General features: G+C 41.0%; 5 protein-coding genes across 10 annotated transcripts in view; 3 read left to right on the top strand and 2 right to left on the bottom strand.

Annotated features, from left to right (window-relative positions):
* Positions 1 to 234: 234 nt before the first annotated feature.
* Positions 235 to 4,514, bottom strand: fbxo45 (F-box protein 45). Its single transcript, XM_005803663.3, has 3 exons — positions 3,581 to 4,514; positions 2,360 to 2,716; positions 235 to 1,214 (listed from the first exon to the last, which is right to left on the bottom strand). The coding sequence occupies exons 1-3, from the start codon at positions 3,911 to 3,913 to the stop codon at positions 1,029 to 1,031; spliced, it is 876 nt and encodes a 291-aa protein (XP_005803720.1). The 5' UTR covers positions 3,914 to 4,514; the 3' UTR covers positions 235 to 1,028.
* Positions 4,515 to 4,980: 466 nt separating this feature from the next.
* fam168b (family with sequence similarity 168 member B) lies at positions 4,981 to 10,287 on the top strand. Of its 3 annotated transcripts, none has more exons than XM_023326420.1 (7): positions 4,981 to 5,152; positions 6,313 to 6,404; positions 6,512 to 6,595; positions 7,150 to 7,289; positions 7,376 to 7,574; positions 7,654 to 7,778; positions 8,737 to 10,287. In XM_023326420.1, exons 2-6 carry the CDS (start codon positions 6,335 to 6,337, stop codon positions 7,764 to 7,766), a joined length of 606 nt encoding a protein of 201 aa, XP_023182188.1. In that variant the 5' UTR covers positions 4,981 to 5,152; positions 6,313 to 6,334; the 3' UTR covers positions 7,767 to 7,778; positions 8,737 to 10,287. The 3 variants fall into 3 exon arrangements, with proteins under 3 accessions (XP_023182188.1, XP_023182187.1, XP_005803718.1); XM_023326419.1 differs by having other exon boundaries at positions 4,999 to 5,152; positions 6,509 to 6,595; positions 7,654 to 7,789; XM_005803661.2 differs by having other exon boundaries at positions 5,006 to 5,152; positions 6,509 to 6,595.
* Positions 10,288 to 10,905: 618 nt separating this feature from the next.
* rbbp8 (RB binding protein 8, endonuclease) lies at positions 10,906 to 17,407 on the top strand. Of its 3 annotated transcripts, none has more exons than XM_023326658.1 (18): positions 10,906 to 11,448; positions 11,766 to 11,808; positions 11,876 to 11,971; positions 12,405 to 12,496; positions 13,253 to 13,325; positions 13,605 to 13,798; positions 13,881 to 13,973; positions 14,176 to 14,246; positions 14,854 to 14,921; positions 15,008 to 15,263; positions 15,398 to 15,542; positions 16,020 to 16,093; positions 16,207 to 16,321; positions 16,422 to 16,562; positions 16,643 to 16,685; positions 16,762 to 16,849; positions 16,920 to 17,061; positions 17,143 to 17,407. In XM_023326658.1, exons 1-18 carry the CDS (start codon positions 11,346 to 11,348, stop codon positions 17,238 to 17,240), a joined length of 1,935 nt encoding a protein of 644 aa, XP_023182426.1. In that variant the 5' UTR covers positions 10,906 to 11,345; the 3' UTR covers positions 17,241 to 17,407. The 3 variants fall into 3 exon arrangements, with proteins under 3 accessions (XP_023182426.1, XP_023182425.1, XP_023182427.1); XM_023326657.1 differs by having other exon boundaries at positions 13,602 to 13,798; XM_023326659.1 differs by having other exon boundaries at positions 10,908 to 11,448; positions 13,623 to 13,798.
* Positions 17,335 to 22,276, bottom strand: tmem241 (transmembrane protein 241). The gene is made up of 15 exons (XM_005803660.3): positions 22,066 to 22,276; positions 21,401 to 21,447; positions 21,242 to 21,319; positions 21,057 to 21,138; positions 20,865 to 20,942; positions 19,773 to 19,798; positions 19,355 to 19,406; positions 19,223 to 19,271; positions 19,095 to 19,137; positions 18,383 to 18,418; positions 18,116 to 18,150; positions 17,948 to 18,017; positions 17,718 to 17,811; positions 17,571 to 17,635; positions 17,335 to 17,488 (listed from the first exon to the last, which is right to left on the bottom strand). Exons 1-15 carry the CDS (start codon positions 22,135 to 22,137, stop codon positions 17,425 to 17,427), a joined length of 891 nt encoding a protein of 296 aa, XP_005803717.1. The 5' UTR covers positions 22,138 to 22,276; the 3' UTR covers positions 17,335 to 17,424.
* A 959-nt stretch (positions 22,277 to 23,235) lies between these two features.
* Positions 23,236 to 26,090, top strand: part of nsmaf (neutral sphingomyelinase activation associated factor) — a 16,753-nt gene continuing 13,898 nt past the window's right edge. For both annotated transcript variants that reach the window (XM_023326441.1, XM_023326440.1), the window contains exons 1-2: positions 23,236 to 23,340; positions 25,777 to 25,863. In XM_023326441.1, coding sequence (XP_023182209.1) covers positions 23,303 to 23,340; positions 25,777 to 25,863 — 125 coding nt within the window. In that variant the 5' untranslated portion in view covers positions 23,236 to 23,302. The remainder of the gene's footprint in view (positions 23,341 to 25,776; positions 25,864 to 26,090) is intronic.

The following is a 26,090-nucleotide window of genomic DNA, read 5'->3' as shown; positions in this document are numbered from 1 at the left end:
AAGTGGCGTAAAACTAATACATTTCAGGAAAAGTACATTTTATTAACAACTAAGCATGTTGGTGATTGTCTGACAGTCTTTATGGTTAGCATTTTAGCTAAATAAATAATTGACTGAGATCGAAATTTGTTCAATTTAAAACATTCAAGTGTGATGACAGAAAAAAGAACACAAACAGAAGATTTTATTAAGGAGGATAACATGTCTAAAAAATAAACACAAGAATCTTTGTCGTTATGGTGGCACCGTGAGGACTTTATTTTCAGGCCAATACAACCATACAGTGTCTATAGTACCAGAGATAAAATCACAAAATAAATAACATGTAATACTACAGTAGCACATTAAAAAGGACACATATTGTCATGACACAGGCAAAGTTTGCACCGTTTATGAAATAATTATGTCTGCAATTCATGCACTTGACGGCTGGTCGTCCATTTGTGAATTTGATCAAAGTGTACCAACAAGTCACAAGGATTCGGTTTCAATTCACTGCAATCCGATTTTGGACAGAACAGATGACTTTGGCTAAACCCGCAGAGTGTTGTTTTAACTAACACACACCAAACAGTTTGCTTTAATGATTACTGTTTCACTTAAAATGCTAAAGTTTCTGCCACAGTTTAGAGTGGTTCTGGCCTCACTGAAGCAGAAATGACGTCTTACATAATTGGTTAGCATTATTCATCTGAAATATAGGAAATAAAACGATGCTTTACTGATCAAAACAGTCCAGCAGCCGAACTGTAAAAGTGGAGTCCTTCCATGTCGGTAAAGAAACATGTTTATGACAGTCCGTGTGTATTTCCGTTTCCAGGTGTTGTGCGCGCCCTCCCGCGCGTTCTTGTTGAGCTGTAGTAAAACAGCCACGCCTTACCTCTAAAGTCTGTTTTTCTTCAGCCTCAGCCACATTCGAACTTCATGACAGAAAGTGGTAGCAGTCTGTTGACGAAAAAGGGGGGCGCCGGGGGCTCTGCTCCTGCCGGAAAGTTTGTGTTTAATGCGAAAACGGGGTTAATGTGCGTCTAGCCGTCCAGAGGTTTCCCCAGATAAACCATTGTGACTTCCGTGTTGCCGTACACGGCGGAGACGGCCGGGAACAGGCAGACTTTTGGAAGTCCGCGGAAAGCAATGCCAAGGAACTCGAAGCCTCTCTCGAAGGCTAACGTCTTGTCGTCCATGTCTAGAATTACTCGTATTCGCTCCCCGATCTGTCAACAAAAGTAGTCACATTGAGGAGTTTGATTACACAGAAAGGATTGATTTCAAAGGATGACAATTTGCAGAAAATATGAATTGAGAATAGTATACAGATATTATTTCAGCTTTTAAGTGCTTAAATTTTTTGTTTATGGGAATCTTAGAGTAAAAGTCTTTCTAATGAGATATTAAGAAAATGATTGTCTGTTGAGCAGCCAACTACAGTCTAGCTATCTCATCAGATAGCCTGACTAAATAACCAGCTACAAGCTTGCTTTAACCTACAAATAGCAGCACAAAATTTAGATTTTGTTTACCAAAATACCACTAAAAATGATGCAAAGTAAAATTTATAACTGTAAGAATCAATATTTTGCATTAATAGGACTGTTTGTTTCCTTCCTGCTTTAAATAAAAGCAATAAAATCATACTTTTCTTTTAGAAGTGCATCACTGAAAACCTTTTTTTTTTATTCAGTTCAAAAAGTGAAATACTTCAAGAGTCTATCTTTTATTATACTGATGATTATGGCTTACAACTAATGAAAACTGAAAATTCAGTTCTTCAAAAAATCACAACATTAAGTAAGACTGAAACCAAGAAGGGATTTTTCATACAGAAATGTCGTCCTACTGAAAACTAGGCTCATGTACTGTACAGTACATGAGCTCTACATCTTTTGGCATGAGTTACGGCTCGCTTGCATTGTTCTGTCAGTTGCCTCTTAGCAGATCATACATTTTCTATGGTAGCAATCAAGCAAAGTGATGCCATGATTATTAAAGCAGGTACTGGTACATTTGACAGTGTGTGCAGGTGCCAAGTCCTGCTGGAAAACAAACTCAGCATCTCCATCAAGCTTCTCAGCAGAAGGAAGGACAAAGTGCTTCCTGCTAGATGGCTGCGCTCACTTTGACTTGGTGAAACGAGGACTTAACTTAACAGCTCTCCGAACATGGGATTATCCCTGACGGTCAATAAACCTCTTTTTTTTTTTAATCACACTTTTATTCCTGCCACTTAACGTCTCCTCAATTTGCTTAAAAACAGCGTTTATTTGAACGCTGAATTTTGGTTTTCTGTTCAGTTCTAATTTTCTAACGGGATTTCATTTCTGCGCAATCACAGCAAAACTGCTGGGTCCGCGGCGCTCACCTGATATTTGGGTGCGTTGTTGCACTGCGGGAAGTTTCCGCTGACCTCCCCGTTGTGAAGTAGGTTATTGTCGACCAAGTTCCAGCCCCAGCTCTGGTCGTCGCTGCCCAGCAGGGCCACGTAGCCCTGGCACTGCATCGCCGCCCGCTTTGTGGCGATGCCTATCACGGCCACGGTGCCCAGGGGCCCTTCCCACCAGATCTCCCAGGCGTGCCGGCCTTCGGTGAAGCCGATTTTGCCCCGCGCCCCATCCGTACTCTGGGCTATGGGGTTGCGGTGCAGAGTGAAGCCGTTCTTCTTCACGTAAACGTTGCGGGAGCAGTCGTGGGAGCTCAGGGCGTGTTGGAAAGCCTTAAGCTGTTGGCAGAAGACATGACATCAGTCACACGGTTGGCATCTGTTGTGGTTGTTAGTTGCGCATATTGTTACACTTTAAAAGGGCTTCAAAAGTTTGTCTGTTAAATAAGGATTGTCATCTCGCATTGATTTTTGCCATATCTTTGTGTTATACAGCAATAGAACGATCTACATTTTGTTGCAGCATGGCATTTAGTTTTCAATAGTAAGACAATGTAGGCCTTACTTTTTCAGATTCTTATTGATAACAGATGTCCAAAGTTTTCCATCCACTTTGTGTTCAAATCAAAATAAAATGGACTTGAATTGGTGGTTGCAAAGTGACAAAAGGTGAAATGGTTTACAGAGGGTATGAATTGTGTATCTAGAGATCATTGTTGAGCACATCTTCAATGAAACACAGCAATAATAAGGGATAAAATGCATGACGAAGAATTTAATAATAAAAAAATAATAATCACACGTGTAGTATTTCCATTGTTTCTTTTCATTTTTAAAGGAGTGAGAATTTTCAATTTAGTGACAACTTTCACATTGTTCAATTCTATAAGATCAGATGACATGTTAAGATAAGATCCACAACAAGTGTTTGAGTCAGTACAGAGAATCCTTACTTGTCGAGGATGAAAACAGAAAAGCATGTGGTCCATCCTGCTAAGTCCAGCTTAAAATATACATTAAAGAACGATTGCAAACATGTACAACAAGTATATATTAGCTTTATCGTGCTAATAGATATATAACAGAGGAGAAGTGTTGCTTCTTGTCCAATAGAAACCTTAATAGAAAGGGTCTTTGAAAGAAACTCGTCATCTATCACGTTTCCCACATTCCTACAGAACAAGGCGGTCTGTGGAAGCCTACCTTCCCCTTATATGTGGGCAGGTTGCACAGGATATCAGACCGCAGGGCTTCATCGCTTAGCGTCCGAGAGCTGAGGCTGCGCCACACCTCGCTGTTCTCATCCGCCAGAATGTTGTTCCAGTGCCAGCAGACCAACGAGCAGCGCATCAGGTCAAACAGCTCCAGATACGAGAAAATATGCTCCAGCACTCGGGCTGGCAACCTCCCGGCCACCCCTGCGCCTCCGCCCGCCGGAGTGGCGTAAGACAAGCCGGCGGAGCTGCAACTGGCTGCCGCCGCCGCTGCTGCGCCCAAGCAGGGAGAGCCTCCTCCCCCAGCGGCTGCTACAGACATTGGGGTCCTCGCTCCTCAACGACGACACCGGCCGACCGAATAGTTTCACCGTGTGCTGCGAGGCGGCCTCTAAAATAGCCAACACGGCGTCATTTTACCTGTAGAAGCCCCACGCAGGTCGCAGTTAAACCATGAGCACAGACCCTGCTCTTCCCAGTTCAATGGCTGAATGAAGCGATGCGTCAAGGTCCTGGAAGAGCAAATACAATCCAAAGAGCCTTGTCGGAAAACTGTACTACACTTAAATGTGAAACTATTTAATCTATTTAGAACTACTTAAATGATTTTAAACCGTACGAGTCAACCAAAGGCTAATGAACTGCAGCCCCAAAATCGGGTTGTTATGTTTTTATTGATCTTTAAGGACCGCGTAGTTGTCATAATAATGAGCTCACAATTTCACAATGTTTACGAAATTTGAGGCTACATTTTTGAAAAATTGTATTTAAAAAAAAACAAACAACTTATGGCTTAAACCATGTCTTTCTCGAAGGAATAAATAATATTTTCTGACCTATTACGGTTGTTTTTGTTGTCAATTGTGTCCTCAACATATGGCGTATAGTGAAAAAATAAATAATTGCTTTATTAAGAAAAAAATATCATAACAGATAGAAAGAGAAAGAGAGAAAAATAACTAACTCCGAAGGGCAAAAGAAATCCAAAACGCTTCGTTGTTGCCGTTGCTGCCATATTGTGAGTGGACTTTTGTGTTGAGAGACTTGCAAGACGGTTGTGTCCCAGTGATTTTTAAAAAGGCGAGCTTAATGGGGATTTTAAAAAATATATATAACGCAAACTTAATTACATGTATTAGTTTGCGACTGTGTTCAATTTAGGCACATTTTATTTCACATTGTTATTTCAAGGTCGTGTAGAAGTCTCTGTTATTTGTATCGAAATAAAAATCTTACTGATTAAAAGTTACTCCTCAAATTCAGCTAACGCTTATAATTGTTGCTTTAAATCAGATAAACTGGGTCTCTTCGTTTCCCACGATGAACCTGCCACTCTCAATATGGCGGACATGCTCGACGTATCGTTTCTACCAGGGCTGCGAAGCCAATGCGGCGAAGGATTGTGCTATGAAGACCACGTGACAGAACACGTACGGAAGTGACGCGTGGTGCTCAAAAGAGTTAAGCAAAGCATCTGGGAACAAAACACCAGCTAGCTCAGTTTTTATTTAACAGCGGAGGACCGGAGCTGGGAGCAAACACACGGCGGAAACGGTTGACAGTAAGTTCCAGCTCGGGTTGTACTGAAACGAGTCAGAGTTGAGAGTTGCGTGCAATGTTGGGACAGTCCGCCAGAGCACAGCTGTCTCGGTTGCCTTGCCTTTCCTCCTGTCCGGAGCGGCGCGGCCTGTTGACAAGTCCGTCCCGTCTGCGGTGCTGTCCGGGAACTGTCCCGCGGCTCGGCGCGGTCACACGGGTGATCTTGCAGGTCACACGGGACATCCGAGGAAAAACATGCGGGGAGCAGGCGCGCTGAGGTGGCCGCAGGTTCTGTGCCATTTAAAAGCTGCGAGCTAAGCTAGCTTAATGATAACAAAGCGACGGGATGTTTCGGAATTCCTCGGCTGAAAGAGAGGTTGCCATCTTTTCCTATGCACAAGGAGAACACCTGACGTCTTATTTGGCAGAACACACACATGGTCCTTGGTGCTGCTTGGAACTACAGGGAACGGGTTTTTAAAGAAAATCAGAAAGTGGTGCATAAATAGACTTCATTTTTAAAGAGAAAAAAAAATTAAAAATAAAAAAGCTGCTTAAGTTACGTCAAATAAGCAAATTTAATGTAGCTTAAATACCGCCAATATGGCTAAAACTATTTTGTCTAATGTGTTTTTTATTTTGAAAGTGATACTTTTATTAACAGACATTGACCACATTGTTTGTTTTAGTTTTGTGCTGAATTCTTACATAAACCAATGCGCAACTTTTAACCTTGTTTTTACACAAGTCTTGACTACAGTGATGATATTAAACGTAAGTTATAATTATCAGTATTTCCTTCAAATTGTTTTTTTTTTTAATTTTTTTGTAAAGTGATGTAATGGTGTTTCCAAACATCACCTCTAGAGGGCAGCATAACATTATGTCTAAACTGGAACTGAGCCTTTAAAGTCACATGGGGGGGGAACGATGTTCTGAAACATAAACATTTTATTAGGTTATTTAGCAAACAATATGATGTAAGTGAGAGTCATGTTTGTAGGATGCATTTTAGGTTCTTTTTAGTATTATACTTTGTACATAAATATGTTGGAGTTTAGTTTTAAAGGCACATATTTCATGTTTTAAAAAAATGGCTAATGTATAGTGTGTTCTCCACGTTCCACTGGCTTGCCTAACTTGTATCTTAAATGTTTTTTGTTGGTTTTTTTTCCAAAACAGCTACTATAAGCAGACAGACGCCATGAATCCTGTATACAGCCCTGCACCAACAGGGGTCCCCTTCACCAACACAAAGGGTTTGAGCTATCCAGGTAATTTCTTCTGCAGCAACACATGCAAAAAAGAAAACAAAGCGACACAGATTCATAAAGGTTCTCCAAATCAATTTTTTTTCTGCCCCTTTGTTTGGCCACAGCAGCCGGATTCCCTGTTGGATACGCGACCGCTGCACCGGCATACAGTCCCAGTGTTTATGCTGGAGCAAACCCGGGCTTCTCCAGCGGTAAGAACTGAACTGTAGCTTTGAACGTTTTTCTTTTACCCTCTCTTTACCATCGGTCCCCACTCCATGATCGGCAGAAAAGAAAACAAAACTGAATGTTTGTTACAACTCCAGTGCCATTTTAGGTATAGCTAAAAATAACTGAAATGCTACTGGAGTTGCAACAGTAGCATTTTACTTTTGGTTTTTGGTTTGTCGGTCACATCCTCCAATGATTATAAATGAAATGTTCCTAATCTAACTTACTGAAGACAAAACATTAATAACAAAAGAAATGATTCAGTCACATTTATTTAATAGGACTTGTAATAACTTCACTAACTGCGGTAGCGGTTGAGGCTACCTCTAACTAGCTGCTAGTATTTGCTCACTGGTTAGCTAGCTACCTTTTTAGCGTACATCTTGGGTAAGTGCAAATTTATCACCAGTTGGCTAGACAAAGTTTGTACATTTGGGTGGTGATACAGGTCCTTAATTCCATTCATAGCTTTCTTTAAAAGAAGTTTTCAAAGTCGGTGAAACCCTGAATAAAACAAAGTGTTTCCTCTCGCCAGGCTATGCCACTGGCACTGCTTTCAAAATGTCCTGCTCTCCCAACACGGGGACCGTCCCGCCGTACTCCTCCTCCCCGAACCCATACGCCGCCGTTTACCCTGTGAGGAGCACCTATCCCCAGCAGAGCCCTTACGCACAGGTCAGTGACTGGGAACAAGTTTGGACTGTTGTGTCTGATGACGTGATCGTATTTTTCTAAAAATATGTTGCTCCTCTTTGATCCAGGCGCTAATACCGTCACAACAGCAAGGCACCTATTACACGCAGCCGCTGTACGCTGCTCCGCCTCACGTCATCCATCACACGACGGTGGTCCAGCCCAACGGGATGCCCGCAGCCATGTATGCCCCGCCCATCCCTCACTCTCGCCCCAACGGTGTAACCATGGGGATGGTAGCGGGCACAACCATGGCCATGTCAGCAGGTGAGCTTCGGCGGTTTCCAACACGTTAGCGGTGCGCTTCAGGCCAAAACGAGACGTGTTTGTTTGTGTTTCTTTCTAGGAACTTTGCTGACAAGTCCATCACCTGCACCCGTTGCCCCCCATCAAGTTACGATGCCCACATATCGGGCCCCTGGCACCCCCAGCTACAGTTATGTGCCGTCACAGTGGTGAAGACACTGAAGCGTGAGTCCAGTGTATGACTGAAAGTCTCTCAATATTGCAATATTCACGTCCCTTTAACTTTTTCACATTTTGTCACATCATAAACGTCAAGAGTGTTTTTATTAGGATTTTATGTAATAGAGCAGGGGTGTCCAATGTGCACTCTGGGAACAATTACCCGTCTTAAAATCCCAGGGAGCTGCATTACAGTTCGTTATTCTACGGCACGAGTGAAACTTGAGGCCTAGAGGCCAAATCCGGCCCGCCATAGCTTTTTCTGTTTCCCTCTAGAGAGAGAGAGCCTCATAAATAGGACCTTCAAGATAACTGTTAAATATTATTCTAGCAATCATTTCAAAACAATTTGTATCTGTTTACTGCCAAATTACATCAGTCATTCTCTCCTCCTTTTCTCAATCCTGCGACCGCGGAAATTCACGCAAAATCAACAGGTCCTCCCACTTTTTCGCACTAATTCACAGTTGAATGTTTTTTTGCAAAATTTTTAGCAAAAAAAGTCAACCCTTTCGGTTGAAGTGACTTCCAACTCCCACCTGAAGGTGGCAGTATTTCTTACTCCTACCACACTGACGCCTCACTTGGTGTCGTTATGGCCAATACTACAAGTAACAAAAACTCACATTTTACGTCGAGTATAGCTAAATTTGTTGTGAATGTTTCTAGATTAACACCCAATTAAGATGTAAAAAAATGAAATCCCTAACACAGTTGCGAAATTGATCAATGCGAAAAGATTTTAATTTTAAGAAATAATGATGGAATGCGGTTACTATTTTAACAATTTGTTAATGGGTTTTATCGATGCATTCTGGCACGACCGAGCCATTCATGATCCTAATACGAAAATGAGTTTGTTTTTATGTGTCAAAATGTGAAAAACAAAGTTCAAAGGGTGCGATTGGTTGGCGAGCGGCGTGCAGAAACCCATCTTGACTCATGCCCGTTCTTCTCCCTGCAGGTCGCAAAGGCGTTAGATATGCATTCACACTCTACTCCAGTGTTTTTCGCTCTCGGCAGCGGCCTGCCCTCGCAGCGTCCGCAACCACTTAGTCTTCTTCCAGCATAATGTGAATCTAAAACCCAACTAACATAGATCAGAGCCCCGTTCCAACATGGAGGGGGCTTGGAAGGATAGGGACCCATGTACACCCCTCCTTTGTCCCCCTTATATCAACAAGGCTGCATTCCCCCCCCCCTTTCCTTCCAGTCCCTGCCAGCATCAGCACCTCTGCAGCCTGGCCTCATATCTCGCATCAAACTGCAAAAAAGGAAAAAAAAAAAACAAAAACATAAAAAAACCTCCAGGCGAACCTTTTGCGGACTGTCATGCAGGTTTTTATAGCTTAAACTCTGAAGTGGTAAAAAAGGGAGTTCTGTTTTCTTTTTCTGTTTATTTTTTATTATTATTATTATTATTATTATTTGGAGGATACCTATGACGTTGAATGCATGTGTGTGTGTATATAAATATATATATATATATATATATAGATATATGAAGTAATGCTAGCTTGATCTACCTGCTGTGACAGATGCAAAGTCAATAAAAGGCACACGTCCAAAGGAACTAAAAAAGAAAAAAAAAAAGTAATAATCTGCAATGCTGAATCACCAGTGACCGTCTCATAAATGTGAAAAAACGTGCCTGCGTACCCCAACGCAGAGTCTTACCATTTCCACTGCTTTCGATATGTAACGCGAGTTCTTCATTGTTTCTTCAAATGACGCAGCGTCTTCACTTTTTTTGTGTGTGTGTATTTTAGGGGGGAAAATAAAGAGACGGGGAGTGTTTGACTTCGTGCCTCTGACTGACAGCCATTCCGCAACTTAACCAGCTCGAGTGTTTCATTTCTTTTTCTTCTCCTGTGTTTTTAGGAAAAGCTGCTTTCTAAAAAAAAAAAAAAAAATAGAAAAAAAGACCAAAAGCAGTTTCGGCCTGTTAGAGCTGCGGCGTCTTCGTTTTGGCCAGAAGTGTTCTTTTAGCAAGGAACGGAGAGAAGTTGGGGCAATCGTTTGACGAGAACGAATGAATGGGATCGCCGTTTTGTGTTTGTGTGTGTGTGTGTGTGCGCGCGCGCGTAAAAGAAACGGTCTTAATGTTGAAAAAAAAAGAGAAAAACAAAAAGCGGTGCCATACAAGTGCAACATGCTTTAAACGTTCACATCAAGATAGTTTGTGTCCAGGTAGCTCTGACGCACTACAGCATTAAATCACTGCTAACTGTGGCTATGTTAGGAAAACATCATAACGTTCAAGTCCAGTTGTGAATAGCACAACTGAATGAAGGCACTAAGTGAAAACAGTTTAAGATTTTTGTTTTTGTTTTTACCCTTCGACATGGCTCGCTGTCTTACCTCAAAGTAATCCCACCAGTATCACTCGTTTCAGACATGCTTTTTCTATGTTGCCTCGGTCACCTCAGTTAAATAATCTGTTTTGTAAATGTTATTTTTGTGATTTTGGTTCATGTTTTGTACTCTAAAAATAAAAACCAACTATAAGGGAAAACCTCTGTTTCTTCTTCTTCAAATCAAAACACTTTCCACAGAATAAATAATGACTTTATACGTACGCAACTCATTTTCAGGTATAAGTAGTTCCCTTGATGATTACTGGCACCACTAGCAAAGATGTGCGTAAAAGGTGGTTTATGTTGTTAGCCTCCCTTACCATTCTGCTCACTATTTGTGGAGTCAAAATAGATTACAGCAACACCTTAAAACTTAATGTATTATTATTATTTATTTACTGCCACACATTTAGGCCTTAATTGCATGGCATTTTCTTTGGTCTTACTTGTTTTTGAAGAATTGCTAAGGGAAAATAGCCTCTTTAGCAATTCATAGTTTGATTAAACACCAACTTTTCTTGAAAATTATTAAATTGTCTGCTTTATTTTTCAATAAGAAGCTTTTATTTAATGAATGAGCCTACATAAACATGTTTTCCTCGTTGAAAGTAGCGCCTGCCTCAAAATACACAATATGCAATTATTGCTAGTAATTTTCTTTTGGATTCTTGTTTTAAAATCCAATCTTTTTTGTAAATATGTTTCTAATTAGCGTATTATGTTCTACTACTTCCGAATTAACTATATGTTCTCGTAGCTTATAAAATCCTGAGAAAATATATTGAAGTCTTTCGTTGCAATGTGACAAAAATATTTCGGCAAGTCACCTTTAGGAGAGGGAAAGAATTTGCCTTCAGCAGCAGGGGGCGCCAGAGCCACAGGAGCTCAGCGACCAGAAGAAGACTTCCCATGATGCAACTCGGCGCGCTGACTTCAAGGTAGAGAGACATGTTTGCTTTCAGTCCAGCGTAGATATTTGTCACTTTACTGTAGTGGTGTTTAAAACCTGTTGGTCGTAAGGACTGTTCGTGTCATTCCTTCGAGCTAAATGAACCGCAACGAATTAGTCTAACTTTATTTTCTTATTTCTTTGTAGTATTTTTAGTAGCTGAAGCTGTCTTGGAAAGTTCGCAGCTGCATTTATTGAATAGCCGGAGTTTAGCATACATTTAAATAAATTTAAAAAAAAAATAGCCTGTTGGCTGGTCAAAGGAGGATGAGCAGTCCAGGAGACCGCGGCGGCTGCTCCGTCAGTCCCGCTGACCTCTTTGAAGACGTTTGGAGGCAGCTAAAAGTGTGCCACCAGAACACAGTACAGGGTAACACACCTAGTCGAGATTAAATAAAAGTAATTTAAACTATGTTTTAGAGCAGGTGTCTCAAACTCCAGTCCGCGACGGCCGCAGTCCTGCAGTTTTTAGATGTGCCACAGGTACAAAACACTGGAAATGAAATGGATTAATTACCTCCTCCTTGTGTAGATCAGTTTTCCAGAGCCTTAATGACCTGATTATTCTATTCAGGTGGTGCAGCAGAGGCACATCTACAAGTTGCAGGACTGCCGCCCTCGAGGACTGGAGTTTGAGACCCCTGTTAAATTTAGACACTGACGTTCAGCATTTTTTTCGTCCTCTAGAATATCAGTCGAAAGTGAGCAAGCTGAAAAATGACCGCTGTCTGTGAGTATGTTGCACCATTGGCTAACTGCGCTCTTCACCAGCTGAGATGAACTTTGTTTCGTTGCAGAGACGCTCAGAAGCTGGAGGTGTTTTATAATCGCAACCAGCAGCTCAAGGAACAAAACAAAAGCCTCCAGGATTCCATCAGCCTGCTGGAAGACAGGTAGCCTCCTCAAAGGCTCACACACTGCCCAGAGAACTTTTAGGGTCAACAGTCTGGTGGATCTGGTTGCATTGCAGTGCTACGTCTGACAAGGGAGCAACGTTAGGATAACTTTAAAAAATAAAATAAAAGCATGCTTTGCAGGTTCAAGTTACATTTATTTCCAATGCACATTTAGAAGCTAAAAGCTCAAATAGCTCCCAAATAAGATGAGACTGAAGCAATTCAGAGAGGAGCGAGACTACTAAGGCATTTATAAACAAATTGGAAGATTTCTAATGTAAATCTCAGTGCATTGAGCGCCGGTGGGGAGACTATCCCTCCATAATTATTGCATCTGTCTTAGCGGACAGCTGACAGGTTATATCACATTTCAAGTGTCACAATTTTGCTGTACGACATCTAGCAAACTAAGAACATTTCCTGTTTCCAGGCTCCGTGTCGCAGAGTGTAATCGATGTGCCGTCTTGGAGGAGAAGCTGAAAAGCAGTCAGGATCAGAATCTGAATGTCATCACTAAACTAAGTGAGCTTTTTTTTCTTCTATACAAAGAGGCACTTTCAACCTTTTTTTAAGCTTAAATAAACTTAAACTTTAATGTTTACATGTTGCCATAACAGCTCTGTAAACCAACCCACAGTTATAAACTCGGCAGGTTCATCATGTAAAACAGGTGGAGCTAAAACAAGAGCACCAATCACAATAAAGAGGCAGAAAGAAAGATGGCAGGTACACAAATCAATAAGGTTGTCAATGTTTTAGTCTAAAGTATTAGAGCTGCAGTAACCCTAACCCTAAAAATATTTAGTTTTACACATTTTGAAACCTGTCACCATGTTGTGACAGAATGGTATGAGACGGATAATCTGTGAAAAAGATTTAGCTAGTCTACCTTTACTCGGTGCAACCAGTCAGAGCCAGGAGGCGGGTCTTTGCGCTGTGAATCACTCGTCAGTGTGGCTGGTCATCCCCATATGCTATCTGATGAATTTAAAACCATTCTGTTTTAAATTCATTTAGACTAATTGATGTACAGTGAGAGAAACCATTCAATCACACAGCCAAAGATGTTTTAAAAGGTTTATTTAAAAAAAAAAAAAGCTCATACAAGTATTAAGAGGTTTAGTTGTTGATTAATCTATTGTTTAGTCTACTTATCAAAGCCTGAAGAACCATGTGTATTTTGAACCTTTGTCAATCTGAGCATCACTGGGCATAATGATCTTACATTCTGGGATGTATTTAAGAGTTGTTGTTTTTTTTATATATACCTTGTTCCAGAAAATGAGAACAAAAACCTGGAAGATGAAAACAGAAATCTTCAAGCTGAACTGCAGAAGATGAAGATGCACCAGTAAGTCTGCTAGCTTAAATAAATGCAGCATGAAATGTAGTTTTCTTTCAAACTAAACATCTGTTTAATTAACGATCTTATTAGCTGTGTCCTCTAAAGTCAAGCCATTTATTGTTATAGTTTCAGTCTGGTGTTGATTAGACAAAAATAAATATCTCTTTATTTGGAAACTGAACCCAGGTCTTCACTAGCTACTCTCTGATACTTTTAGCAACTTTTTCAGGTTCTGGTGTCAGACAGGAGGGTAGAGGAAAGTTTCACTTCCCCTTTCATCAGCAGATGTTGTTTTTGCATCAGTGCGGACCTCGAGGAGACGTCGCAGCAGGACGAGGGCGTCATCCCGGACTCGCCGATCCTGACCAGCTCGCTGCCTGCGGCGAACAAACTGAGGAAACGTAAACACCCCGACGAGAGCAGACGTGTGCGTTATGCAGAGACGCCGCTGCCGCAGAAGAATAACTCCCTCTTTAATGGTCGGTCCCATCGTGAGGCACCAACAAACGGCTTTCATAGTGATAAAATATGCCTCAATCTGTCTTTTTATTCTGATTAAAGAGTTGAAGAAAGCGGCTGATGGCGGTGCAAAGAATTCTGGGAGAGAAGTGCTGGTGCCAAACACTTGTGAACTGGACACATCCCAGAGCTCAAGTATAACCACATCTACTGGTTTTTACAGTTTAAAGACACCAGAAAGAGGGAAAATATACATAAAGAAATCGCATATTGACGTATTTACCAAGTATAAGACTCGTACTATTGTTTGTAGAATTTCAGATTAAGATTCTGTAAAGTTTGAAGTTTGGTGGGGGTTTATCCTGTGGATTTTATTTTTAAATTTTCATTATTTCAGATGACATGAAAGAAGAAACGGAGGAGGTAGTTGGAGAAACATGTGCTTTAGAGGTGCTTGACTGTCATTTTGTAAGTACATCTCTGTTTGATTAAGTCACACATACAGCACCCAACCTATGAATATATGTAACAAAAATATATAAATATTTTATTGCACTACTGATGGATCTAGTGAAATATTTCTACATTATGGAGCAAATTGCTTTAAAAAAGCAAGTCAGAAGTGCTACATTTATTTCAACTCCTAACAATTTCTACAAAATAAGTCATCAACATGTTTTTTAAATTTATCCTTATAGGCTGATTAGGGAGTCCATCACTTTCCATTAATTGGAGCCTCTCTTTAGAATGGAAAAGATAAAATGAAAATACTCTGTTCCTAAATCGGCAGTCAGGGCAATAATTGCAAGTTTGAAACACTTGAACTACGACAAGCAAGTCTGGGCAAAGAACCACCACCAACAGTAGGCTGAATGCTGAGGGAAGTAAAACATCTCCCTGTCCTACCATCACAAACGCCAACTGGAACTGTGTGCTTTTGGTCAGTGTATGTTGAAAGGCCCCTGATACCAATTAATAAGCATGGTGAAGGCTCTATGATGCTGTGGGCCTGTTTTTCATCCCAGCCAACTTGACAGGTTTCTGTTCTTCTTTCATTTTAAATCTGTTGCCTTAGAAAGCCAAGTTGACTCCACGTCATCAAGACGGCACACGAAATATCAGGAAGCGCAACTCTCGTTTAAGGCAAGCACAACGACCTCCGATTATGTTAGATCCTTCTGTTTTATCAGCAGGAAGTTCTAATAATCTTTTATTTCCCACACTTCAAGCCCTTTCTCTTCAGCAGCACAGATCCGCAAACCGGACTCGACCACAGAGAAATCGCCGTCTCTTCTTCCGAGTACTAAACGCTTTTCAGAGGAAGGTTCCTTTTGCTGGGCCAAACAGAAGGAGGACAGTGGCACTGAGCAGCAGGGAGAAGGCAGAGCGGGGAGTAAAGAGAAGGTGGATAATCAGAAGGGAGTTAAACCCTTACAACTTGAAACCACCAGCCAGGCCGCCACGCTTGGCTTCAAACAGGAACAGGTATGAATGCAGGACAACGAGGTATCAATGCCTTTTTTAAATGATGTTTTAACTCAATTTCCAAGACCTTCCAGAGTCTGAGAATGACGTTTGTCAGAAATACAGTTTCAGAAAAATCGCTTAACGTTGCACAGGGTCCAAACCAAACGCTGAACATCTCTTATGCAAGTCCCACTTTCAAGAGGCCACTGAGTAAAGCTGGAGACAAACCAGATGGAAGTAGAAGAGCGCCTCCGCAGGATCGGAGTGCGTCACAGAAACGCCTTCAATCTAACAACGGTCAGTCATTTACAGCATAAACTAATGATTATTTTAGTTACCAATTAATCAATTATTCTGACGATTAATCGGTTATAAAATGGTAACACTTATAGTAATTGTTAATCCAATAAATTGTTGATTATTCTTTGGATTAATCAGCAAATAAATGGGTAGCAAAATGTGGTTAATACATTTTTAAAATTTTATTTTCATTATGCATAATTTGAACCAGGACAAGTTAAAACTAAGCCTCGTGAGGACTTTTGTGTAGAACATATTTACAAAGTTTTTGTTTGTTTATCTTAGATTCGAAATTGATGTATGTTTTGCACACTTTTGACTTAATTACGTCTCTGGATGTATTGTTCCTTCAGAAAATGGCCTTTTAGGGGGGCATAAAACAATCGATTTACTAAATTAGTTGACGTTTGTTTCAATAATCGATTCATCACGATTAATCGTTTCAGCCGTGTGCTGACTGTGGTGTTTTTCCAGCCGGCAGGAAGGAAATGGTGGAGTCCACGTGGAGCGTCGACCCCGCGCTCGCCTTGTCCGTGTTTGAGAGCGAGGTACGGCATGGGCAGCTTTGGTGTTTCTATCATCTTCACTCACAGTGCCTGGAAAAAAAATGTTCATAATTCTGAAGTGTTTTTAAAAATGACTTTCTTTGCTGCGTTTTTAGGAAGTGGAAGAGCAGCGGCCCGGAGAGCTGGCAGACACCGACTGCACCTGGGTCAGCCACAGCATGCTGCAGCGTCGAGCAGAGGACGGTCAGGACGGGGAACGCGTCAAGTCTGGTATAGACGAGTTTTTTTTTTTTTTTTAATGAGTGGGCGGAAGAATTAGGTGGTTGATTCCCATAAATAATAAAAAATCGGCCACGTTTAATTTTCCAAGGACTCGGCGAAAAGGCCAACGACAGTTTGGATATGATGTTTGATGCAACAACTTTCGGGGAGTACAAGTCGTACACCTGCTCCGGCTTGGATCAGAGTTGGCATTGTGATGATGATGATGCCGAGGAAGTTGAGATTAACGGTACGCGTCTAGATTGACAGAATCAATCAATCACCAGGCACCTATTTTGAGTTTGATTTTTGATTTTCCCATCAAACTAGATCAAGATCTTCCTGAAACTCCTGCGTGCCACAGCAGAACCCGGTAAGAAAGTTCCCAATCAACGCTTTTAGATTTTTAGAGGGTTGCGTGGGTTCCAACGCATTCCTGTATGCCGCAGGCAGCCGACGTTTGCACACGTGGCTGTTGTTCGCAAGAAAGACGAGAGGAGCAAACTGAAGGGCACCACATGCAAGGAATGTGAAGTGGTGGGTATTCTGAGTTGGAGCCTGTCCTGAAACGTCGGGTTTTGTTGAAATAATTCCCCGTTCCTTGCAGTACTACGCTCATCTGCCCGAGGAGGAAAAACAGAAGAAGTTATCCACTTGCTCCAGACATCGATACCGCTACATTCCACCCTGCACCCCTGAAAACTTCTGGGAAGTCGGATTCCCGACAACACAGACCTGCATCGAAAGAGGTAACCGACTTTAAGCCGCAAAGACAGGACGACTGCCACCTTTCAATGCCTTGAGCTGAAAGCTTTCTGTGTCTTGCTCAGGTTACATCAGGGAGGAGAAGAACCCTCAGGCTCGTTCACGAAGGCGACAGCCGTTTAATGTTTTGTTCACCCCAAAGAAAAGCCAGGAGCAGAGCTAAAACCGTTCACCACTCCAGATGTTACCTGAGCTGGACGTTCCAGCTTTATATGCGACTGTAAAAACTGTAGAACTGTAAGATAAAACACATGTGCTACATGTATAGTTTTATTCAGATAATCAGAAAACAAGACATTTAGAAAAAGAAATAAAAAATCTCTCGAAGAAGTGCAGGTTTTTTGTCTTTATGGTGGAGATTCTCTGTCCGAATACAGCAACAGTGCCTCTCCAACATGGCTGCCAATCACACTGTAAAAAAAATAATAAAATGTCAATGCTTTTATGTAATTTCACAAGGCATATTCTCTAGAAATCAGAGTGAAATTCTTACCAAAGTAGAGACGCAGAGTTAAAGTCCATGTTGAAAACCAAAGGCGAGAGGAGCATGGCTGTGACCTGGGAGGAAACGGTACCAAATAAATGACCTCCTATTAATTTGAAAGCAGCTGCCGACTGTCGGACATTTTGTGACGTTTACCTTGGACAGAAAAACCCAAGCCCTGAAGTGCTCGAGGGACGGCCCACGTTTTAATCTGACCGTGGCCAACAGCAACAAAAACCCCAACAACGCACTGCAGAGGCAGAAACACAGAGTTAAATTAAAACAGGGCTGATTCGTTTATATACATGTTTGTTTTTTTTTTAAATAACACAGTTTCACATTTATCTAACATTAAGTCCAAATTATACGCCGCTATCTGCACTCACCTGGCGCAGCAGCCGCAGTGAAACGTGTGGGACTGGAGGGAGGGGAACTCCAAGGCACCGGTAACGTCACCTGCAGGGAGACGAAGTCGTCCGATGTAAATACGCACACGCCAAGCTTGGTGAATTCATGCCGAAAGGTGTGCTAAATCGCCACTTGGTCGGTCATACCTGTTGGGTGAGCAGCAAGACCCAGCAGCAGCACGCTAGTTCAAACACAAGGACAGCTGTTGAATATTTGTATGAAAGACAAACAACCCTAATAGAGCTGATTAAAGCCTCCCTTGAAAACTCTGAGATGTCCCGTTGATTAGACGTCTTCTGCTACTTACAGCCCTGCTTTGTGACTTTTTGTACGTTTTAAATGTCTCGATATAATTGTACAAAATCGACAAAACAATTCCCATGAACTCTGATTTAATACGACTGTATTCTTACCTGAACAAGTAGTTGATGCATTGCTGTTCAATGTCACTAAAACAGAAAAAACAAAGTGGTTTTTTTGTTTGTTTTGTTTCAACTGAGGTGAGTCGTTTAAATAAAAAAAAAAAAAAAAAAAAGTTAAATATGTAGTTACTGTTTCACTTTGGCATTTATTTCTTTGAGGATAGCGCAAAGCCGAGCTTTTTCTGTTACATCTCCTGATGTTTTGTAATCAGTAATATTCTGGAAACAAACCCAGATTTGAGCTCCTGATTATAAAATGAAGTTTGCATTTGCGGAGCAGGGCTGTGTAGGGAGCCTGAAAAGCATTACAGTATCAGGTGTGCAATCTGAGTATTAAGAGAAAAAAGAAAGGGATCTGGCTGAACCATCAAATCTTCGAAATACATGGTCCTGACTAATCGTATTTGCCCTCTTAGATTTCTGTTAAAATATTTCAGCTCAAGCAAGAAAGATGGGAAAATACAACCACATTTAATATTATTATACTTGCAGAAAAAAAATCCATCAAAACCATCTATAAACTTTGTGAAAATGACTTTGCTAGCTAGCGAGAAGGCTACAAACCTGTGGGGAGACCCACTTTTTCCACATAGAACCAAATTGGTTTGGGTAGCCTTTTTTTTTTCTCTTTTTTTTTTTTTTTACTCAGATTATCTTAGTCTGACATTAAAATGCATCTGACAACTACATGTGTTCTACTAACCTCAGATTAGTGGACTTGTGAACTTGAAACACTCTGTACGCGCCTGGAAACGACAGATCGGTCATGCAGAGGACGCTTCGGACTTTAAACCGACCACGCCGGGATGGGCTGCGTACCACCGTACTTACCGACGCAGAAGAGATGGCACAGAGCCCAGACGTAGCCGCTGCGGTCAAACTGCGAAGAAAGCATACGCAGAGTAACGAGACATGTGGCGGTGGCGGCGTCGCACCCTCCAGTTCGTTGTGGAGAACGGTTACCTGAGGGTCACACAGGGGCAGGTTGACGGCTGACAGCAGCAGGAGGCAAACGCTGCAGCAGGGAGATGGATAATATAGATGTAGAAATTTATGACTTTAAATGCATGTTTAAAAACAACATAATTATGAAAATGTGGTGCGCATTCACACGTCTTCCAAAGTCCTTAGATTTTGATAAAACTAAATGTGTTACACCTAAGGTGTCGGAATATATCAGTATTGCAAATACATGTAAAGTACTATAAGTGTTATAAACACACACTGGGTGTCCAATTTGTTCCACGTGATTTGATGTTATTTTTCACCCGACGCTGCGCTTTACCCACATCGAAGGCCTGATGAGGAGCAGATTTTTTTCTTTAAGTGGGAAAATTCTGTAGATTTTCTACCATCATAGAGGCTGAACAGAAACGCTCACCTGATTATTTTAAGCCGCTGTGTCTTCTGCAGCAGAAGAGAGAACACAAAACTCATGTTAACTGAGCAAGAATCCAACTTTGACAGTCTAAATCTTTTGTATTCATAATGAGTTCTCGGATCGAAAAATCGCGCAGACAGTGTTCCAGATGTTGGTTCCTGAATGACTGTCAGCTGTTTGACTCCAGATCTCAATCTAAATCCAAATCTAAGTTTTGCACAGTGCTGTCACAGTGCAACCACATATTCACTTCATTGAAGTTTTATAAGACAGACCCAGGGCTGGATTTAGGACGAGAAGGGCCTCTGGGCCAGAGCTGGCTTTGGTGACCAATAATTAAAAAAAAATAATTAAAAATGTCACAAAAAACTACGATACATTTGTACTGATCAGCAGGTTTCAAAGAGGAGCCAAGAGGAGAACTGTTACCTGTTAGTGTTAAACTTAATAAAAAATGTAACAATATTAATGTCATGAGTTTTATAAAAGGTACAGTGTTTCAAAAATATGCTTTTATTACAAAACATAACTATTTGTGGGCCTTGACTACTGCATCTGTAAGGTCTTTCTAAAGAGAAAGACCAGCGTATAATTATTGAGTGGAAGTAAAAAAATACACGGTTTTCAAAACTTTTTACAAATACAAATAGTCTTTAACCAGGTACCCCTAAAAAAATGTAATGCAGCGTATAGGAGTCTCCGTATCCAGCTGTGTGTCTAATCTCGGTATTAATCCAGCTGTTCGGTGACGCCAGTGTAAGAAAATATGTTGACTGACTGGCTGTAATGTGGCAAAATGTAAAGAGGGGCACTACTGCCAAAAGTTGCATCATTTTTTCAGGTTTCTAAAGATCACACGGGAACGCATACGGTGATGAAACACTCAGTTTTTTCTATAAAAAAAAAAAACGGCGTCCTCCGTCAGAGGCTTCTACAAATTCGCCTTAATGCAGACAGGAGAGCCCTTCATGCCCACAACCAACTACCTTGAATTGAACTGATGCCGTTTCATTCTCTTGTTCCACCAGTAACAGAACTCAGCTGCCCAGACACGACTAAATAACGCAAACAGCAGGCGGTGAATGCACTTACCTCTCTGTGGACGGCGCGGGCGATTATGTAACTGACTACATGGGAGGAATTCTGAAGAGTGAAGAAGAAGGGAATGTCCTGTGCAGGAAGTGAGACGGGGGGGGGGGGGGGAACGGTGAGAAACCACAGTACTTACCGCACGAGTATTAAAAAAAATAAAGAAATAATTTTTGCAGTTACTCCGTCACTCACTATTCGTGATAAGGCCCTAGAGCCTGCGTATATATTTCCCACAAAAAGGAATGAGCCCGGAAGCCAGGAGAGAGCAGCGGATCTGTAGCGGACACACACACACACACACACACACACACAGAGAGACAAGATATGTCTGGAAAGCTGGTAAAGCATAAACAGCAAGAGAAGTAGCAGAGGAGTACCTGGGGATGCGGCTCATCTCCACCCAGCCCAGCTTTCCAGAGAGCAGAAGCAGGGCGGCTCCAATAAATGTCTGCCATCTTGGAGAAACAATCTCTTTGTCACTTTATGCGTGAAGAAGTAGTGTTGGTTTGTTTGTTTGCTTGTTTTGACCTACTCACCCTTGAAATAAAGTCGGATAGGTGAATTTCAACACGGACAGGACAAACTGCAACACAAAACGGTTGGGTTATATTCCAGTAGATATGAAATAGAATAGTGTGGTGCCATCATTCATTATTAGGGTTGAGAATTATTTTTAATGAAACTATTCCACCCTGGTCTTGGGTGTCTTAGCATGTTTTCTTCAGAAATAGCCTCCATTTTGTTTTTGGCTCCATCCACTTTCACTCTCCCTGCTGAAGAAAAGGCATCCCCCAAAGCATGATGCTGCCACTTCCATCATCCTTGTTTCAACATTGAGGATGACGTGCATTCTCATGTGTTCACTAATGTTCTCTGAGGCCTTCACACACAAAAAAGCGGGACTTATGCTGGGATTAAATTACAATCGCAAATTAACTATTTTATGGACTTCTGAAGACACTTGGCAGCACTCGATTTTACTTAGAGGCATCAGGAAAAAAAGGGGGTGCATGGTCATTTATGTTGTCACGTGGTTACGTAACACCATAAATGTCTATGTTTGCTTTGGGGCTTTTAAATAGAGCTTTGTTGTAGCTGCCTTTAATACAATAATACCCTGGCTGCGTTTTGAATCACACCGGATGACTACTCTACCAACAAACCAGGCATTTATAGACTCCCGTATCCTTTGAGCGCTTACCTTATTCGTGAAATATGACACGGTGAAAACGAAGCTGAACGCGAGGCCAGACACGTGGCTTCTCCAGTGCATGATGTTCCGCAGACACGCTGCAGAAGATACATTGTGTCTACACAAAATCCTGCATTTGATACAATGTACGGCGCCTTCCCAAACGGAACTGTTTCTCAAGCCCCAAAACTTCCCTCACTGACGGCGCGTCAAGACGCAAAACAACAAAGATCGTCTACAAATGAAGCGATGACTCGCTCGCGGGGCGCCCGCCTGCACTGTCGACATTAAATGAATTATTATTATTATTATTATTATTATTATTATTATTATTATTATTATTATTATTATTATTATTATTATTATTAGTAGTAGTAGTAGTAGTAGTAGTATGTTAATACTATGGATATAAAAATAATATATAAAATAATATATTTAACCTCTATTACCATCCAGTCAAAATATGAGATTTGACATGTTTGATTATTATCGTGTGTGTATTTATTTATTTATTTACTTACTTACTATGTCTGTTCAACAATAATTGCAAATACACACAGAATATCGCGTCCCACTCAACCCACTAAAACCTTTTTATTCCTATCACTATGTCGTACTGCAGTGTTTCCCATTGCTGTTCTCGGGGCGCACTACCCTGCATGCTTTAGATGTTTCCCCTGCTTTAATACAACCGATTCGGATGACTGCAGCGAAAAGCCTGTTAGCCAAACGTCAACTGAATGCAAGATTGTTAAAGCAGGGAAACATCTAAGACGTGCCGGGCCGCATGCCTTGAGGGCCATGGTTGGGAAACACTAGTGCAATGCACTGTTTTGTTTTAACTTCCTGTTTTTTTTTTCTGTTTTGTTTTTGTTGAACTCTTTCAGCCAGTGAATGGTCAACAGCAAAACATAAGAATGACCGTGAAAAAATATATATAATTGAAACAATTTGACCAAACAACCGGATAAAATGTTTCTTCCATAAACAGTGAAGAAACATTTGGCTCTAGCTAGACTTCCTTTTTTGACAGAGATGCCGCAGCATTGTAATATTTCTTGCTGTCCACTCAAAAAAAAAAAAAAAAAAAAAAAAAATAGTCAGAGTGAGGACTCTTCACTATCGATATCGTGCATCTCATTCGGCTGACAGCGGGTCACGTGGTTTCAAGCAAGTTTCCGTGTTGACACATATCTTTGTTGCAGAGCGGTCGGTGTTGAGTGTCCGAGGAGGATGCGGCGCCGTCATGGCGTTTTTCAAGACGCAAGAGCGAACCAAAGAAAGGTGAGTGCCGCTCTACTGCCGCTGGCCACCACCTTATTGTTTCTGCACCTTATTGTGTTTTTCTGTAGCCTGCTTTTCAGTCGCCGCTGCGTATTTTATACAGCGGGGGTGTTTGCTTTCACTGCGGCAGAATGCCATTTATTTGCCGTGTGGGGCCACTCAGCTAATGAGAGCTCCTCTCACAGCTTCTCTTTATTGAAGTCATGAAGCTGCTGCCCGAGCCGGGGCCAAACAACACACGACAGCTGCTTCATCTCATGCCTGGAAACAATAAGTGCTAAGTGACTTGCACTGCAATCTATATTTATCTCAGCCATCATCTCATACAAGCTCTGCTTGACCCCACCTCTCCGAGTTGAGGTCATCGACGGTGGTTTGACACCGGTGACAGTGTTGTTGGCAGCAAAAAGACGGGTTTTAATGTTTAGAAATCTAAACGCTGTGCAATACATTTTTTTTGTTGTTGCAGGTAAAATACCTTGAAGCAAGCGGAATTCCGTCAGCAACAAGAAAACAAATTGTAAATCTGTTCTTGTTGGTTCAGGAGATGGCAAAAACACCTCTATTTGTTTCGCGTGTCTATAGGATACCATCCTCGATATATCGCGAATATATTATAGTGTCAGAGCGCGGACTATTATTATTATTATTATTTCAAATGACTGTTTGGAGGATATGGAATTTTAATTTTATCGCGATATTTTTGCGGTACAGTGACAATGGCAAAAATTACGATTAAAATAATTTTTTTTAGGCAGTTGCATGGCAGTGAATGCATGGCTCTCATCAGTTTTGTTTTGTAAGACTATTAAATGGGATTTAGCAAGACATAATTAACTATTCTTATTATGATAATACAATTTTCACAATGAACAATACGATAAAAGGGATAATATATTTCTGGACCTGCATTTTCCAGTTTTCTCCTAATGTGCAGCCCTAATCCCCATGATGAAACTTAGCAGTGGCAATTTTGAGGCAACGTGGTTTTGCCTTTTGCTTTTTTGTTTTTGTTGTTTTGTTTTACTAATAAAAAATTTTTTGGTAATGGTGGAGAAGCTGGTCAGAGTTGATTGGAAGGTAGATGAAGCAAAAATACAAGCCAGTCCTGAAAGATGACCCGTTAGAGGCTGGGTGAATGGAATGGAGGTTCACCTTCCAGCAGAACTATGACAATAAACATCCAGTTAATCTCCAGTTCTGCAACTTTTAGATGTGATTCTTCTTTACCACGCCTGGATCAAACAATAAGGTCATCAAGCTATAAAGTGCTGCAGAGTCACTTCAGCCATTTGACTTAGGTTTGTTGGAGCAGGGATGTATCTAAAGTTTGCAACACTCCAACCTTCAAGGATTTGAGCTTAGCATCTTAGTTTAGATGTGTTAGCCTGGCCTAGTTAAAGTCCAGAACTAAATCCAACTGAAAATCTAGAGCAAGAATTGAAAATCGAGACATGCCGTCTTGTGTGCTTGAGTTAAGACTTTGAACAATTCTGACTCTACCTCGCCTGGTAATTACTTTCACCGGTTTCGTTGCACGACGTACAGTACAGACCAAATGTTTGGACACACCTTCTAATTCTATGGATTTTCTTTATTTTCATGACTATTTATAAGGCAAGAAATCCCACTTATTAACCTGACAGGGCAGGTTGACCTATGAAGTGAAAACCATTTCAGGTGACGACCTCTTGAAGCTCATCAAGAAAATGTGTGCAAAGCAGTAATCACAGCAAAAGGTTGTTACTTTGAAGAAACTAGAATATAAGGGGTATTTTCAGTTGTTTTACACTTTTTTGTTTAGTGCATATTTCCACATGTGTTATTCATAGTTTTGATGCCTTCAGTGAGAATCTACAATGTCAATAGTCATGAAAATAAAGGAAACTCATTGAATTAAAAGGTGTGTCCAAACTTTTGGTCTGTACTGTATGTATGTAGATCGGCCATCTTGAAAGAAACCTGCAAGCTGAAAGTGATGCTCTTCGAGCAACATGTGAGTTCAATTAGATGATTAAGCCTGTTTGACAGAAAGCCTTTGTTTGCTTTGTGTGGACACCCTGACCAAACAGCTGGGGGGAAAAAGGTTCCCATGTTCTGGCAGAAAAAAGCCCAACAACTTGAAATAATGTCATCACCACTGAGGTGGGATCAGACACATGTAGTTTGACATCTTTAGGAATCACTTAAGTAAAGTTAGTCTATGTTTGCGGGAAAATGTCCAATAAATAGCCAAAGAGTCCTTCAATAACCAACTGAGTATTCTTGTTTTTGTTTTCTCACTTTGTTCAACTACATTGAAACTAAATAGTCATACTCTGTATATCCTGTACTAATTTAATTATTTTAGTAATATTTTAGTCTTTTTTTAATATGCTGGTTTTCAGTTGCTTGATGTGCAGTTTTGCTGATTTTTAAAACATTTTATTTTCACAGGTTTTCTCTCTTGTTGCTGGACTTGGAGGAATATTACTTTGAGCAGCACACTGCTTACCACGTGACAAGCCCTTCGACAAAGGAGAAGTAAGTGAGAGCATTAATGGAGATTCTGAAACTCAATCTCGTCATCTGCTTTGCTTTAGGAAATGACTTTCTAATTTTATTTATTTTTTTCCCCTGAAATATAAAAGACTGATTCAAATCGGTCACCTCTGTAATGTTCGCTTCGTGCCTATGGTGGCTTCTGTCTGCTTAAAGTAGAAGCCTATTGAAGAAGCTGTTCAGACGTTGTTTTATTATGTAATAAAAGA

Source organism: Xiphophorus maculatus, chromosome 21 (assembly GCF_002775205.1).
Source record: "Xiphophorus maculatus strain JP 163 A chromosome 21, X_maculatus-5.0-male, whole genome shotgun sequence".
NCBI lineage: Eukaryota > Metazoa > Chordata > Actinopteri > Cyprinodontiformes > Poeciliidae > Xiphophorus > Xiphophorus maculatus.
Note: the sequence above shows the minus strand (reverse complement) of the source record. Positions and strands in the feature narration are given on the sequence as shown.

Excerpts from the sequence above, each read along its gene's own strand:
- fbxo45 (XM_005803663.3), bottom strand. The coding sequence starts at position 3,913 with ATGTCTGTAGCAGCCGCTGGGGGAGGAGGCTCTCCCTGCTTGGGCGCA. Across the intron at positions 2,717-3,580 it reads TGCCCACATATAAGGGGAAG|CTTAAGGCTTTCCAACACGC; the intron begins GTAGGCTTCCAC and ends TTCTGCCAACAG. Across the intron at positions 1,215-2,359 it reads ACAACGCACCCAAATATCAG|ATCGGGGAGCGAATACGAGT; the intron begins GTGAGCGCCGCG and ends TTTTGTTGACAG.
- fam168b (XM_023326419.1), top strand. The coding sequence starts at position 6,335 with ATGAATCCTGTATACAGCCCTGCACCAACAGGGGTCCCCTTCACCAAC. Across the intron at positions 6,405-6,508 it reads AAAGGGTTTGAGCTATCCAG|CAGCCGGATTCCCTGTTGGA; the intron begins GTAATTTCTTCT and ends GTTTGGCCACAG. Across the intron at positions 7,290-7,375 it reads AGCAGAGCCCTTACGCACAG|GCGCTAATACCGTCACAACA; the intron begins GTCAGTGACTGG and ends TCTTTGATCCAG.
- rbbp8 (XM_023326657.1), top strand. The coding sequence starts at position 11,346 with ATGAGCAGTCCAGGAGACCGCGGCGGCTGCTCCGTCAGTCCCGCTGAC. Across the intron at positions 11,809-11,875 it reads CTGAAAAATGACCGCTGTCT|AGACGCTCAGAAGCTGGAGG; the intron begins GTGAGTATGTTG and ends GTTTCGTTGCAG. Across the intron at positions 16,686-16,761 it reads GCGTGCCACAGCAGAACCCG|GCAGCCGACGTTTGCACACG; the intron begins GTAAGAAAGTTC and ends TGTATGCCGCAG.
- tmem241 (XM_005803660.3), bottom strand. The coding sequence starts at position 22,137 with ATGCACTGGAGAAGCCACGTGTCTGGCCTCGCGTTCAGCTTCGTTTTC. Across the intron at positions 21,448-22,065 it reads TGTCATATTTCACGAATAAG|TTTGTCCTGTCCGTGTTGAA; the intron begins GTAAGCGCTCAA and ends TTTGTGTTGCAG. Across the intron at positions 19,272-19,354 it reads TGCCCCTGTGTGACCCTCAG|TTTGACCGCAGCGGCTACGT; the intron begins GTAACCGTTCTC and ends CTTTCTTCGCAG.